The sequence below is a fragment of the Athene noctua genome, chromosome 4 (assembly GCF_965140245.1).
Source record: "Athene noctua chromosome 4, bAthNoc1.hap1.1, whole genome shotgun sequence".
Classification (NCBI taxonomy): domain Eukaryota; kingdom Metazoa; phylum Chordata; class Aves; order Strigiformes; family Strigidae; genus Athene; species Athene noctua.
The window spans coordinates 37,350,775-37,363,917 of NC_134040.1; the positions used below are offsets into that span (position 1 = coordinate 37,350,775).

The 13,143-nt window shown below is 40.4% G+C and overlaps 1 protein-coding gene across 1 annotated transcript in view; it reads left to right on the forward strand.

Moving 5' to 3' along the window:
• Positions 1 to 13,143, forward strand: part of RNF150 (ring finger protein 150) — a 124,277-nt gene that overhangs the window by 63,481 nt on the left and 47,653 nt on the right. Inside the window, exon 2 of the mRNA XM_074905039.1 lies at positions 6,900 to 7,150. Within this exon, the coding sequence (XP_074761140.1) occupies positions 6,900 to 7,150 (251 nt within the window). The remainder of the gene's footprint in view (positions 1 to 6,899; positions 7,151 to 13,143) is intronic.

Genomic DNA, 13,143 nt, shown 5'->3' on the forward strand with positions numbered 1-13,143 from the left:
ATAATCAGACCTCTGATTCTGGCCCTGTTGTTTTGCTGTCATGACTTGACTTACTCTTTATCTCTCCAGGGGGAGATACAACTTTCAGTTCCCAGTTAACATAAAAGCAAGTCTGTGGTTTTGTATTTGGCACAATTCCACTTTTTCCACAATTTCCACAATTCCAATCTTGGTAAAAGCAGGTCCATCTGTCCCAACATCATGTTTCTTGTAATGGCAAACGGCAGCTACTCAGGGAAGAGTATAAGCGCAGGGTGAACGTTTAGTCCTGCTGTCCCAGAATCACTTTCCCAGCCTCCAGCAGTTTGTGGTCCCCAGGTGTCTTGTAGTTGGTGGCTCTCTGATGTTTTGAACACCAAGATCCTGTCTTTTAACCCCTTGTTTTCTCATGTGAGGCCCTTCCTATTTTATTCAGAGCTGCCGCCTTCGCTTAAGAGCCTTTGGTATGGAACCTCACTGAATAACTCTGGACAACCCAATCAGTAGTTGCCCATTTCTATTATGAAACCTCATTAGAAGCTGGTGTCCTTTCTAGTCCTATGGCGTTGAGACAGTTTATACAAGAGATTATAAATGACAGTTTGTAGTCATTTCACCTATGATATATAGTGTATTGAATATGTATTACTGTTGCTTACTATATATTGCTCTTTTCTGTGCCAGTTTTTTCTGTAGTCTCATTTACTGATACTTCAATTTGAGACCAATGCTGTGAATGCCCCATAAAGGAGAGTTCCTGTGGGGAACTGTCCTTTTACCCAGTTTGATTTATTGCCAGTAATGGTTCCCAGTTGGCCTATGTAAGTCTAGGATGTTGTTTAAACAATATTACACTGCTGCTTCTCTGAAATGTGTGAAGCTCAGACATCAGCTTTTCTAAAATATTGCTTTGGCTTCCAAAGTAAATTTTCAGCTCATAAAGGTGTAATTTAATCCTATGTTTATTTTTAAGGTAAAAAAACAGGTAACAACTGATACTCTGATCAATTTATAATTGCATTATACAGAACAGAAGAACTGGCATTGAAGTCTTATTGGATGGTCTTAAAGACTCAGAACCCTTGTTGCAACTATGAAAATATTAGAACAATTTACATGGCATTAAAATTTATTTGAAATGCCATCTGATTAACCTACATATCATTTCCCATGTAATTTCATTGTAAAGAAACCAAACACTAAGCAATAATACTTTCAAAGAGAACAAGATCTGTAGCAAAAGGTAGCATCTTCTAATAGCCCAACAGACCATTCTGGGCTATAGCTTAGACAATCACAACTAGAGCACCATCACCATGGATTTCTTTTCATTCTCTTCAGTAATAATTTTTCAGGTGAGCTGCTGTTCTGAAGGGCGGGGTGAGGAAGTATTCTTTAAAAAATTATGACTGTGCTTTGCTCCAGATTTATTTGAAAATGTTACACATCATCCAGATCATACCGTAACGTTCATTCACGCAGAGGCAGGCAGCAGCAGGGGCTACAGCAGGAAGGCAGGGCCATGCTTGGCAGTACACTGAGTCCTGGTGCAGAGCGAGCGCTGCGGAACTCAGAGGAATTGCCACTGCTGAATTGGCTCCACAGACCACAGGCTGAACTCAGGGAGGAGTCTCCAAAGCTGTCAAATTGTTTAGATCTGCCTTTGTTTTGCTTTTTTCCATTAGCTACTAGTTACTGAAATTGATTCCTAAGAGTGAAATTATTTTTTCAAGAAGTAAAGGAAGAGTTGCTTAGGTTCTTGCACCCTCCGATGAGGTTTCTGGTCTTGGTCTCTGAGAAGGACGCTGTTTTATCAGGGCAATTTCTGAACTCTAAAATAGTGTTTGAGTTTTCAGTTACAAAATCTGTAAAAGGAGGAAATATTTTAGTACTTGAATTTGATGTACAACCTAAGAGAAATCCTTATTTACATCTTGATAGGATATCTTGGAGAAGACTCTATATGCCTCCCAAATTGGAATTCTATTCAAATAATGCAATTAATTATTCCTCTGACTTCTGGCAGTTGCCAAGCATGAAGAATTAAATCGTCTCTTCTAAGATGTGTCAGAAACGTAGCACTTTTTAGAGCCTCCATCAAAAATTGTCAAAGCATTAAAGCAGCAGCCCGCCACTGCTGGGCCTGACTGCTAATTAGGAGATCAGAGGACCATTTTCAGTATCACCCCTGAAGCTCCCAGAGCAGAATCAAGAAATATCACAGGTTTGTTAGCACAGCCTGTGGCCAAGGTGAAGAATTTACATACATCTTCTGACTGTAAAATCTGTTCACTTCTTCTACAAAAGCCACTGTTACAGAACTGAAGTCTGTCTTCTGTCACCAGAGAATAGATTGTTACACTTGAAAAGTTTTGCCATTTTGCATGAAAGCATCCCGGCTCAAATGTATTTCTGTAGCCAAGTACTGTGTGGAGGAGGAAGGTTTGAAGAGGGTCTTCCAGGTCTTTTTCTGAAATGCGCATCTTGCTGTTGAAAACGCTCTCTGACTTCATTGCAGCTTTGCAGCTCTGTCATCCACCACCACGTGTAGGTGTCGGAGGGTGGCACTTTATTAGGAGATGGGACTCCTCCTGTGGGCTGGTGTGAGGAAGAGCCCAGGATGACCCGCACAGGAAGGTATAGTGCTTGGGAGATGCAGCATATACTAATTGCAGAGCAACTCTGTAAGTGAACGAAGTAGCTGCAGCTTGGTGTGGCTGTTGTGCCATTGATGGACTAGCCACAGGGCTACTCACTTGGCCCGGTGACTGGAAGGAAGCTGAGCCTCTCCACAGCTCTCCAGCATGGCCCCTCTGGAGCCAGCGATGCCCAGGCCTGTCCAACACCCACTGATGACCCTGCCAATGGTCTGCCTGCATAATGCCATGGGATGCAGAGCCCAGAAGCAGAATGGCTGCCTGAAGAATTGCAGCGCATTTTCTCCACCCAGTAATATTTGGCTAGGCGAATATGCTTCGGCAAGTTAAAAGTGACTTAAATCATCCCAAATGCCTTTAAGTTCTACCTTACTTGTCCTGTTACTGGCTCATAAGGAGAGAGCACTGATATGCTGAATGTTTCCTAAGCCAAAAAAAGAAGAAAAAAAAAATCCATTCGCTGCAGCATGAATACCCTTCATTTATGAACCTCTGATTCACCCTGACAGCTACTTAAAAATTCATGTCAAACTCTGCATTAATCTTGGCAAGAAAAAGGAAAGAAATGTGTTACGAAACAAGAGTGCCACAAAATGCAGTTACCATTGTGGGTGTGTTTAATGAAAGGCATCGTTAACATTTAGCACACCAGAGAAGCATCGGTACATATTACCAGATACTTTCTCTTTTTTGAAGTCTGTTGCACAAATGTGTACTCGTACGTAGAAATACATCTCTAACGTTGATGTCTCATTACATTATTTCCCTTCTTTAATGTGTATAATTTTCATGTTTGTCAGAGCTTCTTGTGTGTCGTTAGATACTGAAGCTGAGAGAATATATTTTGTTGTATAAGGGAGGAAAGGGAAATAAATTACTTTATCTTTCTTTTTGTAAGATTTTCTTCCCAATATTGAGCATATTTGAGACAAAAACTTAATGACTTGATTGATCAAATAGCATTCTCTGTAGTGTCTTGAAAAAATTATCATAAACTCATAAAATGTTTTTTTAAAAATCCCGATTATTATTTGTTGCCGATTTGGTTATTTTTTTCCAAGAATGCTTCCTTACAACTGGTAATGTTTTCCAAGAAAATAACCAGATAGCCTGAAATTTGAATATATTAAGGATTTGAATAAATAAAAGCAGCTGCTTTCGTCTTGCAATAGCCATGTCTTCTACTTTGCATTTCTAAAGGCAGTTTTACTTAGTGTATATCCATGGCAATTTACTTAGTATCTTGTGGTTTTTCAAGTTATCTTAAAAGGCTCTGGGCCCAAGGTGGCAGTAGACCATCCTAGCAGAAAGAGGTAAGGAGGAGAATGCAGAGAAGGGAGGCGTGTGGCTGCACTCCTGTTCAAAACCAGTTATGTTTCCACCATGGATTGAAGCCAGAAAGGGCAGGTGATGAAAAAGAGGAATAATAATTCATAATAAATTATGAATTTTTTCTCTCTCTTTTTACTTTTTTACTCTCTATTTCTACTATTTTCTCTCTCTTTTTACTATTTTAATCTACTCTCTCTTCTATTAAAGAGAGAGGACATTCCTGTGGGTGCTTGTTTTATTATTACAAAAACATTACATTCATAATTGAAAAATTGAATGTGATTCATTTGCATCATGTCATATCTGACCTGTGCTCATTATTTATAGTTCTCCAGAAATATGCTAAGCTATATTCAGTTAAATTAAACACATTTTTAAAGAAATTTAAGATTCAAGATAATTAAACAGTTAAGATACCACCTATATTTTCTGTTGAAAATGGTTTTGTCTATACTTCACATTTTAATAGGCTTACAGGTAACATAATTCATACAGTGTCCCAGATTGTACTGAAGATGATGTTAGAGCTCTGTTCCAGACAACTGGATGGGTCAGAATGGTGGTTTTTGAGAGTTGATGAAATTAATTTCAGTATTTTTAGCTGTGGGATTTTTCACTATCGGTTCTTTTTGGCTACATGTGAGGTGGTTGCTTTGGTTTTCTTGTAGAGTGATTTTAATTTTTTTTTCTTTAAAGAAAGGGAAGAGAACAAAGGCAGGCATGTATACAGCTAAGCACTGCTCCAAACAATTTGTCTTATTGACTGCAGGAAAATTAGTGGCATGGCACCAGTGCCCCTCTCAGCCACTTTGAGACTTGGCAAATTCTCCCTAAGCTGTTAGGGTAATGTTTGCATTAGCCTTTTGTAATAAAAGGGTATCCGAAAAGTTGCAAAGGTAGATTTATCTTGGCTGCTGAAAGTAGTAGGCTCTTCCTAGACAAATAAAGTGAAATAGCTGAAAATTATTAATGTTTTATGGAAGAGTACCAGCAGAAAGGTTAAGTTTCCTATCATGGATATCTAAAACTCTTGACTCAGCCAAACTATTGGTTTCTCCCTGTTCACCGACTGGCCTGCTCATAATCAGGAAAGTGTTATGATGGAAAGTCTCATGAGAGAAAGAGTGGGGGTCTTTGCACTTCTACTGCAAGACTTGAGAGAAGGAGGGTTCAGTTCCCAGCTTTGCAGCATATTTCGTGTGAATAGCAACAGGCTGTCACAGCTGTTTCGGTACCTCTAGTTGATCCAGGCACCCAACAGAGTTGGGTAGTTTCTACCATGGTTAGTGTTTTCCACTAACCACCACCCACCTGTCTGCTTTAGTATATACAAAATCCTGCTAGACACCTCCTGGTCTTTAGTATCCAAATACCTTTGAAAACCTGGTTTACACCTCCCAGGGGCTTTTGGTGGAGAAATATCTGACCTGGACCATGAGGACCAGGTCACAGTGCTGCATCGGTGAAGCTTGGGTTGGATATTAGCTTGAAAGGGGATGCCGTTGGAAACACAAGTTGTCCTCTCATGTCTCCATTGGTGACCAAGCAATCCCTCCCCACCTCCACAAATGATCCGAGGCAGGCAGTACTTTGTCCTCCTGCCACAGTCCAAATACAGGTAGCTGTGTAGTTAACAACATGCTGGCTGATTTCCTGGGATTTTAGCTGAAATTCTGAAACACCACCCCAGCATTGTCTCTCTGACTTCAGACACCCCCAGTTTCTACCTTTCTTTCTAAATGCCATTTTGTGATCATTTCATATGCTGTTGTTTCTAGCATGTTTCTACATTAAAATACATCCTGTTTTCCTTAGCTGCTTAGTACAATTCAGGATTTAACTATTGCAAAGCATAGCTTACATGTAAAAATATTCTACATACTTGTTTGATGAAGTGGAAGAACAGAATATCCCTAATATTAAACCATTAAAAAACCCTGAAAAGGCATTTAACAAGCTGCCCAATCCCAGATATTTTCAGACTATATTTATTATGTACATAGGGGACATAAAATTATGAAAGGGAAATAGTTTCAGCAGCGTGTGATGCAAGTAAAATGAAACAGCACTGTACAGACAGGAAAACTGGTGCAGAGTTAAGGCTTGATAGATTGGTGGAGGGCCTATTTCATAAGGTCATGGCTTCAGAAAGATTGGCAGGACTGTAGGAAGTCCTTGCCCCATCCCATTAGTGGACACCCCTTTGCTACCTCAGCTGTGCTGACTCACGTCCTTCTGGGGCCATGCTGCAAACTGCTCCGGGGACTGATCTGGGCTGTGTCTGTTTTTTTTCTGGAATAAAACGGTGCTCTTGGCTTTAAACTTGGCACCAGTTGATGAGTCCAGCTCCCAACAGGGGCTCCCAGACATCTGTGTGAGCTCGGGCTGTGGGGAGCCTCCATCAGCACAGGGCAGCGGTGGAGCTGGGACTGTGTCGAGCTGCTCTTGTCCCTGTGGGCTTCTCCTGTTGCCAGTCCCGGGCGAAGGCAGCCCCTTCAGGTTGTGAAGCCATGTGGGGATCTGTGATTGGAAGCATTTCTGATCTGAATGCAGAGTTTGGAGGGGCTTTTCTGACAGTCTCGTGACCCTACAAAATGGGCTATGGTAAATGTACGTGGAGTGCTGGGTAGCAGGATGCCTTTCTGCAGTGCTTACAGCAATATCATCTTGATAAGGTTTGATAAGTAGTGCTGGGAATCTATGTTTATGTCAACCCGTGGAACACATTTTACATATCTCACTGAGATTAGTTTATAGAAACACTCTCTGTAACTGGTTCCAGTTGAAACCTTTACCAGATCCATCTGACTTACCCCTTGGTAAGCAGGAGGGGAGAGCAGGAGAAAGGGGAGAGCCTTTTTGTCACTGTTTTGCCTTTTGGCTATCACTTGTTTTACTTAAAGTTTCTTTTCTCTCTCTCCTGTCTGGTAGGCCTAGAAGATGTTGTAGCAATAATGATTCCTGAACCCAAAGGAAAAGAGATAGTGAGCCTCCTGGAGAGGAACATTACTGTGATGATGTACATAACCATCGGGACACGCAACTTGCAGAAGTATGTCAGCCGGACCTCTGTGGTGTTTGTCTCCATCTCCTTCATTGTGCTGATGATCATCTCACTGGCGTGGCTGGTCTTCTATTACATCCAGCGATTCCGCTATGCAAATGCCAGAGACAGAAATCAGGTGAGCAGCAATGAATGGATGTTTGCGTTCTCAAAAAATCACCATGGGATTCAGCTTAAAAGTTGAGGAAATGGTGAATGTCTGCTAAAAAAGACAAACCAAATCTAAAACCAAAACCAAGGAGGTGAAAGGAATGCAGATATAAAAATGCCTGTGTTTGGGAAAAGCCAGGATTTCTGTCGATATGGATGGGTGTCAGGAAAAAAAAAAAAAAAAAAAAGTGTATATATATTACGTTTTTTTTTTCTCCTATGCAAAACACACAAGAAATAGACAGAAAGTTGGTTACGTTTATTAGTAAAAAGATTGTCTTGGTACATATAGCCAAGTGACGTAGAAATGTATGTAACTAGTGACCCTTGAGATCAAAATGATGACTGAAACAGAGTGAAATATGTGAATTTGTGGAAACAAGGGTTCACAATAAGTGAAAAAAGAAAAAAGGAGCAGAAAGTGTTTTCAATTTAATACTTCTTTAGAAGGGTCTTGGGCTTGAAAGGCAAAGGTGTCCCTGTTCATTTGGCAATGATCACTGAATATATAAGTGCTGTAGTGATAGCCATTGCCTTTGGTTGTGGCATCTTGTCCAAAGCCCCTGAAAGAGATACAAAACCTACAGAGCTGGAGAGAAGTCAACAGCAGTGGGAATGAGCCCTAGGTCCTGACGCGCTCTGGATTTTTAAAGCATTGTGCATCTTTATGGTAGTTCAGCAGTGAATAATAATAGCAATAATAATAATAAATTTAATCTTTTCTTGTCTGGATACAACTATCTTGGCATCAGCAGAACTGTGAAGCTGAGGCTTCTACATTTCATTCTAATGGTACAGTAGAAAATGTTATCAATGTATGAAATCTGAGGAGATAACTGTTTTACTGCAGGGAAAAAAATGCCCTGTAATTCAGAGTTGTTTCTGGACCCTTAATAAATTACTGTCAGGGCAGGGGGAGGGTTGCCTTGCTTGCTCTGCAGAAAAATCAAAACAGAGAGTGTTAATAATCATCTTGTAGAGAAAAGTACTGCCACACACTCTGTAACGTATACTTAATGTATAGGGATCCCTCCTCCGTTGAAATTCAGGCATCCTCTGAGATAGAGAGCAGCTGCTCTGTATTTACAGACAGAAGGAATATATTTTTCCTTTTAAATATACAGTATGAAATTTTGGATAGCAGGAATGAGACTGTCCCAGCTGGAATTTGAACATCACTGGCAGCAGATTCGCTGTGACTGTAAGGGTTGTGATAATTTTTAGATGCTTTAGCTGCAGAAGCACATGTGTGCCTAATTTATGTATGTGAGTAGCATAAGTGTGCTTTCAATCAAGTAATTATACAGGCAGATTAGCAGTGTAAATAGACATACATAAACATGAAGCCCAGCAAAATAAGAAGCTCATTCAGGTAATATGCTATAGTTTCAAACTGATAGGTTTAGACATTCAAGGAGATTTCATTTTCAGCATTTTTCTTTCCAGAGGTTGACAAGACTAACGTGTGCACAAGCAGTTGTCCTGTGCAGACATTTTAATAACTTTGTTATTATAGTTCTGCTCATGGGAAGAAGAAGCAAGCATGCCTCCTAAACAATTAGTTATTATTAATTTTTTGCTGAAGCTTTAATAAAGATATGGGGCAAACTAGAATTTCTTCATGCTGTAATAAAGATATGGGGCAAACTAGAATTTCTTCACGTACTTTCTTCATCCAGTTATGCCTGACATCTCTTAATCTTTTTATTAGCTCTTTGCCTATGAAAAGCAGTAGCAATATACAGACAAAGCTCAACCATTTGTGTTAATGAGTTGCTGTGGTTTTGTTTTTTTTCTTTTAGTCATGCCTATGAAATATAAAGACGTAGGTAGTTTAGAAGAGCTCATCTTGCTCTTACTCTATCCATAAGGGTTCCTCTCTGTTTCCCCTAAAGTTCTGCTTTTTTTTTTTTTTTTCTTTGACACTTCTTGTAGCACAAGGATGGGATCACAAAGTTCTATGTCAGTATCTTGGATATTCAGATATATACAAGAAAAACTGTGTTGCTTTGTTGGAGCAAAATTCTTTTGTCATTGTGCTTAATAGCTTTTGCCATTATAACTTGCGTGTGTCTACGAAGGTATCGTGCTTACTTATTGGAAAGCCTTGCATGTGTTATAAGCACCTTTATTGCTGGCTAGCTTTAGGAAAGATGCTTCCTTCTATTTGTATTTGATGTAGTCGGGCTAAAGTTTATCTGAAGGTTGAAATGTTTGGATAAACAGAGCATCAGATGAAGGGGGAGCCAGCTGGCCTATTCAGAGAAAGTTGTGTTACCGGTTCCTACACTGCAGTGTGTTAAAGTCTGACTATGTGAACTGACTGCCCTGTTCTGAAAGTGTGAAAAACTGTGACTCATTTATTAGACTTCTGTTAAAATGAAAAGAAAATTTAAAAATTTAAAAAGCTTGAATTAATTTTGACATTTGAATGGTTTAAAATCCCCCAGTTTTAAAACAGGGGCTTGGAGGACCTATGTTTTCTGTGTCAAATAAGAACCTATGTCTACCTCTTTGTTAACCTCTGCCATGCCTGCCCTTCCTAGGTTTGGCTGATACTGGAGTTCCTACCAGGAGCAGTTCAGCCTCCTCTGGATTGGTAGTCTGGGCGCCATGTTGAGGGAATGGAACAGTGTGGCTGACTGGTAAATACGACTGGCAGAAAAAGCTGTTCTCTCCAAGCAGGAGGGCTGTTGCGCTGTTACATAAAAGCAAGGTTTCTGAACTTCTTTCCTTGGTCTCTCCAAGTCTCCCTAAGTCATCTTCCATTTTGTCTCTTCCAAGCTGACCTGTTGCAACTATGCCTTCCTTTCTTGAAAAACATTGTGTACTTTTGTCAAGCCTGATAACCACCTTGCTTCCTTGTTCTCTTTTATGTGGTGACCCTCCTTTCTAGGTCCACTTCCCTTCTTGCACACGGCATAAATTGCTGACCCAGCAGTAAACCCAAAAGGATCTGATTTAATTATCTATCAAGAGTCCAGCTAGTGAGAGAGGCAGCTAGAAAGACTGAAGAATCTCCTGGCATCGCTTCCTGTGACTTGCTAGTGTAACAAAACCTGGATGTACAGCACATACATGTTCAGCCATTACTCTTCCTCACCATGTATGCAAAATCCAGGTTCATGTGACAGAATGAAGACACAGCTTACTCCAGTTAGGTGCCTGATACTGATGAGCAGAGAATCAGGACTTCAAGGATTCTCACTAAATGCCCTGGCCCATTCGTTCCAATGTGGCTGAGAATTAATGCAGTGGAGCACAGATCTGTCTTCCGTTATGGACTTGTGCACCTGCAGCCAAGGGTGTCACCTACAAATATGGTTAGATTTCAATTTTGATTTTAATACATTGAATTTTTAAGGGTATCTCTAGCACAGATGACTGTACGATGCATGTGGAAGTAGAAGATAGGTAGTAATATTCACCTGGATGAAAATCCAAGGCCTCCTCTTTTTTTTCCCAGCTAACAAGATGTCCAGGAAGTAAGTGACTGCCCTGATGATACACCCTTTTGATATGAAGAGGATAGATTTGTGTAAGGAAAGCATAGGCAATCTGCTTCCTCAGCAGCTTGTTCCCTCATGAAGATGAGGGACTTTCTCTGTGAAAGACTCTGGGAATTGTTTGCATCAAGAGACATCAGGTTGTAGAGCTAATTGAAAACAGTTTGGAATTACATGACAAGTTAAATCCTGAAGATAATTCAGCAAAATGTGACTTGCTGTCTCAGCACTGTAACAGCCAAGACACAGGCTTAAGAGAAAAAAAGATAAAAAAAAGCAAAACAGCCCTGTCAATGTGTCAGATTTCATATTTCGCCAGTAATAATAGAGTTGTCCTTTTGTTGTCTGTGAGACATGAGATGGGAAGATGGTGAGGGGATGATGTTTAAATTCCAGACCTGTTGACCATATTTCTTCCATGTCATTTCTTCCCATTGGTTTCTTGTTTTGAAACCAGATGGGCTCCATGACTTTTGCACAGTAGTGAAAGCTAAAACAGACAGTGAGCATTCTGGGGCCGAGGAGGGTCCTCTGCATACTGGGTTAATCTCCAGTGAAGGATCTACTTTAGTATATGACTGGCAGCATGTGGAGGGTCAAGCAATTATCTAAGAAGGAAGACTGCTGGCCATGGCTTTGAATGAGAGTTTGGAGCCATTGAATAGAGACATCAGTCTTTGAAGCTGTCTTGGGAAGGTGCTTCCATGAGGGAGCCTGAAAACTTTATCTGTGGTACAGGAGATGCGTCTGATAACTTGTCCTGATGGTGCACTTCCTTCTGCGCAAGGCGATCTCCTCCCTGCAAAGGTGAACATTTAGTAAAGAGAGAAGCACTTACCATCATTTCTCTCCTACAGCACCTATGGTCATTTTACTTCCTCAGGAACAGACAAGCAATGCTTTCCATGCTACTGTCTCTTCTTTTTAATTAGTATCACCACATCCACAAGACCACTGCATCTGATATGCTTAACTCCTTCCAGTCCAGTACTGAATGTTACAGCCTTGCTAATGAGATTATGAGATTTATGACTGTAAATCTCTAAGCCTCAATTTAAAACCCTTAAACTATTGTAATGCCTCTTATCTTTTAGAGGAAATCATTAGATAGTGATAGCATGCCTTTTGTTCAAATGGAAGCATCCTTTGAAAGTATAGCTTTACTCTGAGATATTCCTGTTCTTTCAAAAACTAAATTATTCTCGTTTGCATGTAAGTCATGAACTTATCTATTTAAGATAGATAAGAGAAAGCAAACATGAAAACAAACAGATCAAAGATGTACATCAGTCTTTAATCTTGTCCTTTCCTCTTGAAGAACGTGCAAAAAAGGACTGAGACATTTCATTAGTTTAAGTAATAATAATGATAAAAAGGAATCACAGGCAATTCCTGAAACGGGACATAATGGCTCATGTCTTGTTCTCTGTTATCAGTCTCTCTTTGATTTATATTAAAGAAACAAATAGCTGGCAAGAAATGTTTCCAACTCTTGTCTGATCCCTTTATTTCAGGGAGACCGTGAGAAAAATGTACTACAGAAAAGATGTTGTATAACTACAAGATACTCCCTCACATGTAGTAATTAGTTATGCTGGAAAGCTCATATGTAAATCTCATATGATAGCCAAGATCATTTTCACCTCTTTAGCCAGATCTGAAATGGCTCTCCGCTTTCAGCATTGCGTTTTGTCAGTTTTCCATGTCTTTCCAATCCAGGAAGCTTGCTCTCTAATTCAGTGATTTTAATTGAATCTGAAGAACGAAGTGGTAATTTATTAATCGTATCTATATGGTGTTTAGGTCTCACTTTACAAACTACATCCAGCTTCCTTCTGGTTTTGGTTTTATGCTCTCACCCCCTCCAGCTGGAAATCCTTCCTGCTGACAGGCCCCTCTGAACTCCAGTACAGGCGATGTTCCCAGCCTGAAAAGTTTAATGTCTTCAGAGTCACCAAAGCCTCTAAGTCTCCCTCCTATCTAACAACACATGGCTGGAAATATGGATGGGGAGGAGAGATGAGGTGAAGAGAAACATTTAAGTCATTTATTGGTGACAATTTGCGATGCAGTGGATCATCAGCTGTTATAAAATTGTGACATCGGAGTAGGTGTTGGTGCATGAAACTATACAAGAAAGACGTGAAAAAACTGGGGAGGGCCCAGAGGAGGGTCATCAGTACAGTCTGAGGAAAGGCAGAGGGAGCTCGGCTTGCTGAGCCAGGAGGGGAGCAGAGGAGGAGGAAGGGCTCTGCTTGCAGCCTTCAGCTGCATAGCGGGTGGTTGGAGAGGGAGCAGAGGCAAACTCTTCTCAGAGGTTCACAGAGAAAGGACAAGGGTAGTGGTCACAAACTACAACAAGAGAAATTCCATTTCTATGTTGGGAAAAAAAAAAGACTGTGAGAGTGGTTAAGCACTGGAACAAATTATCCACAGAGGTTGTGAAATCTCCCTT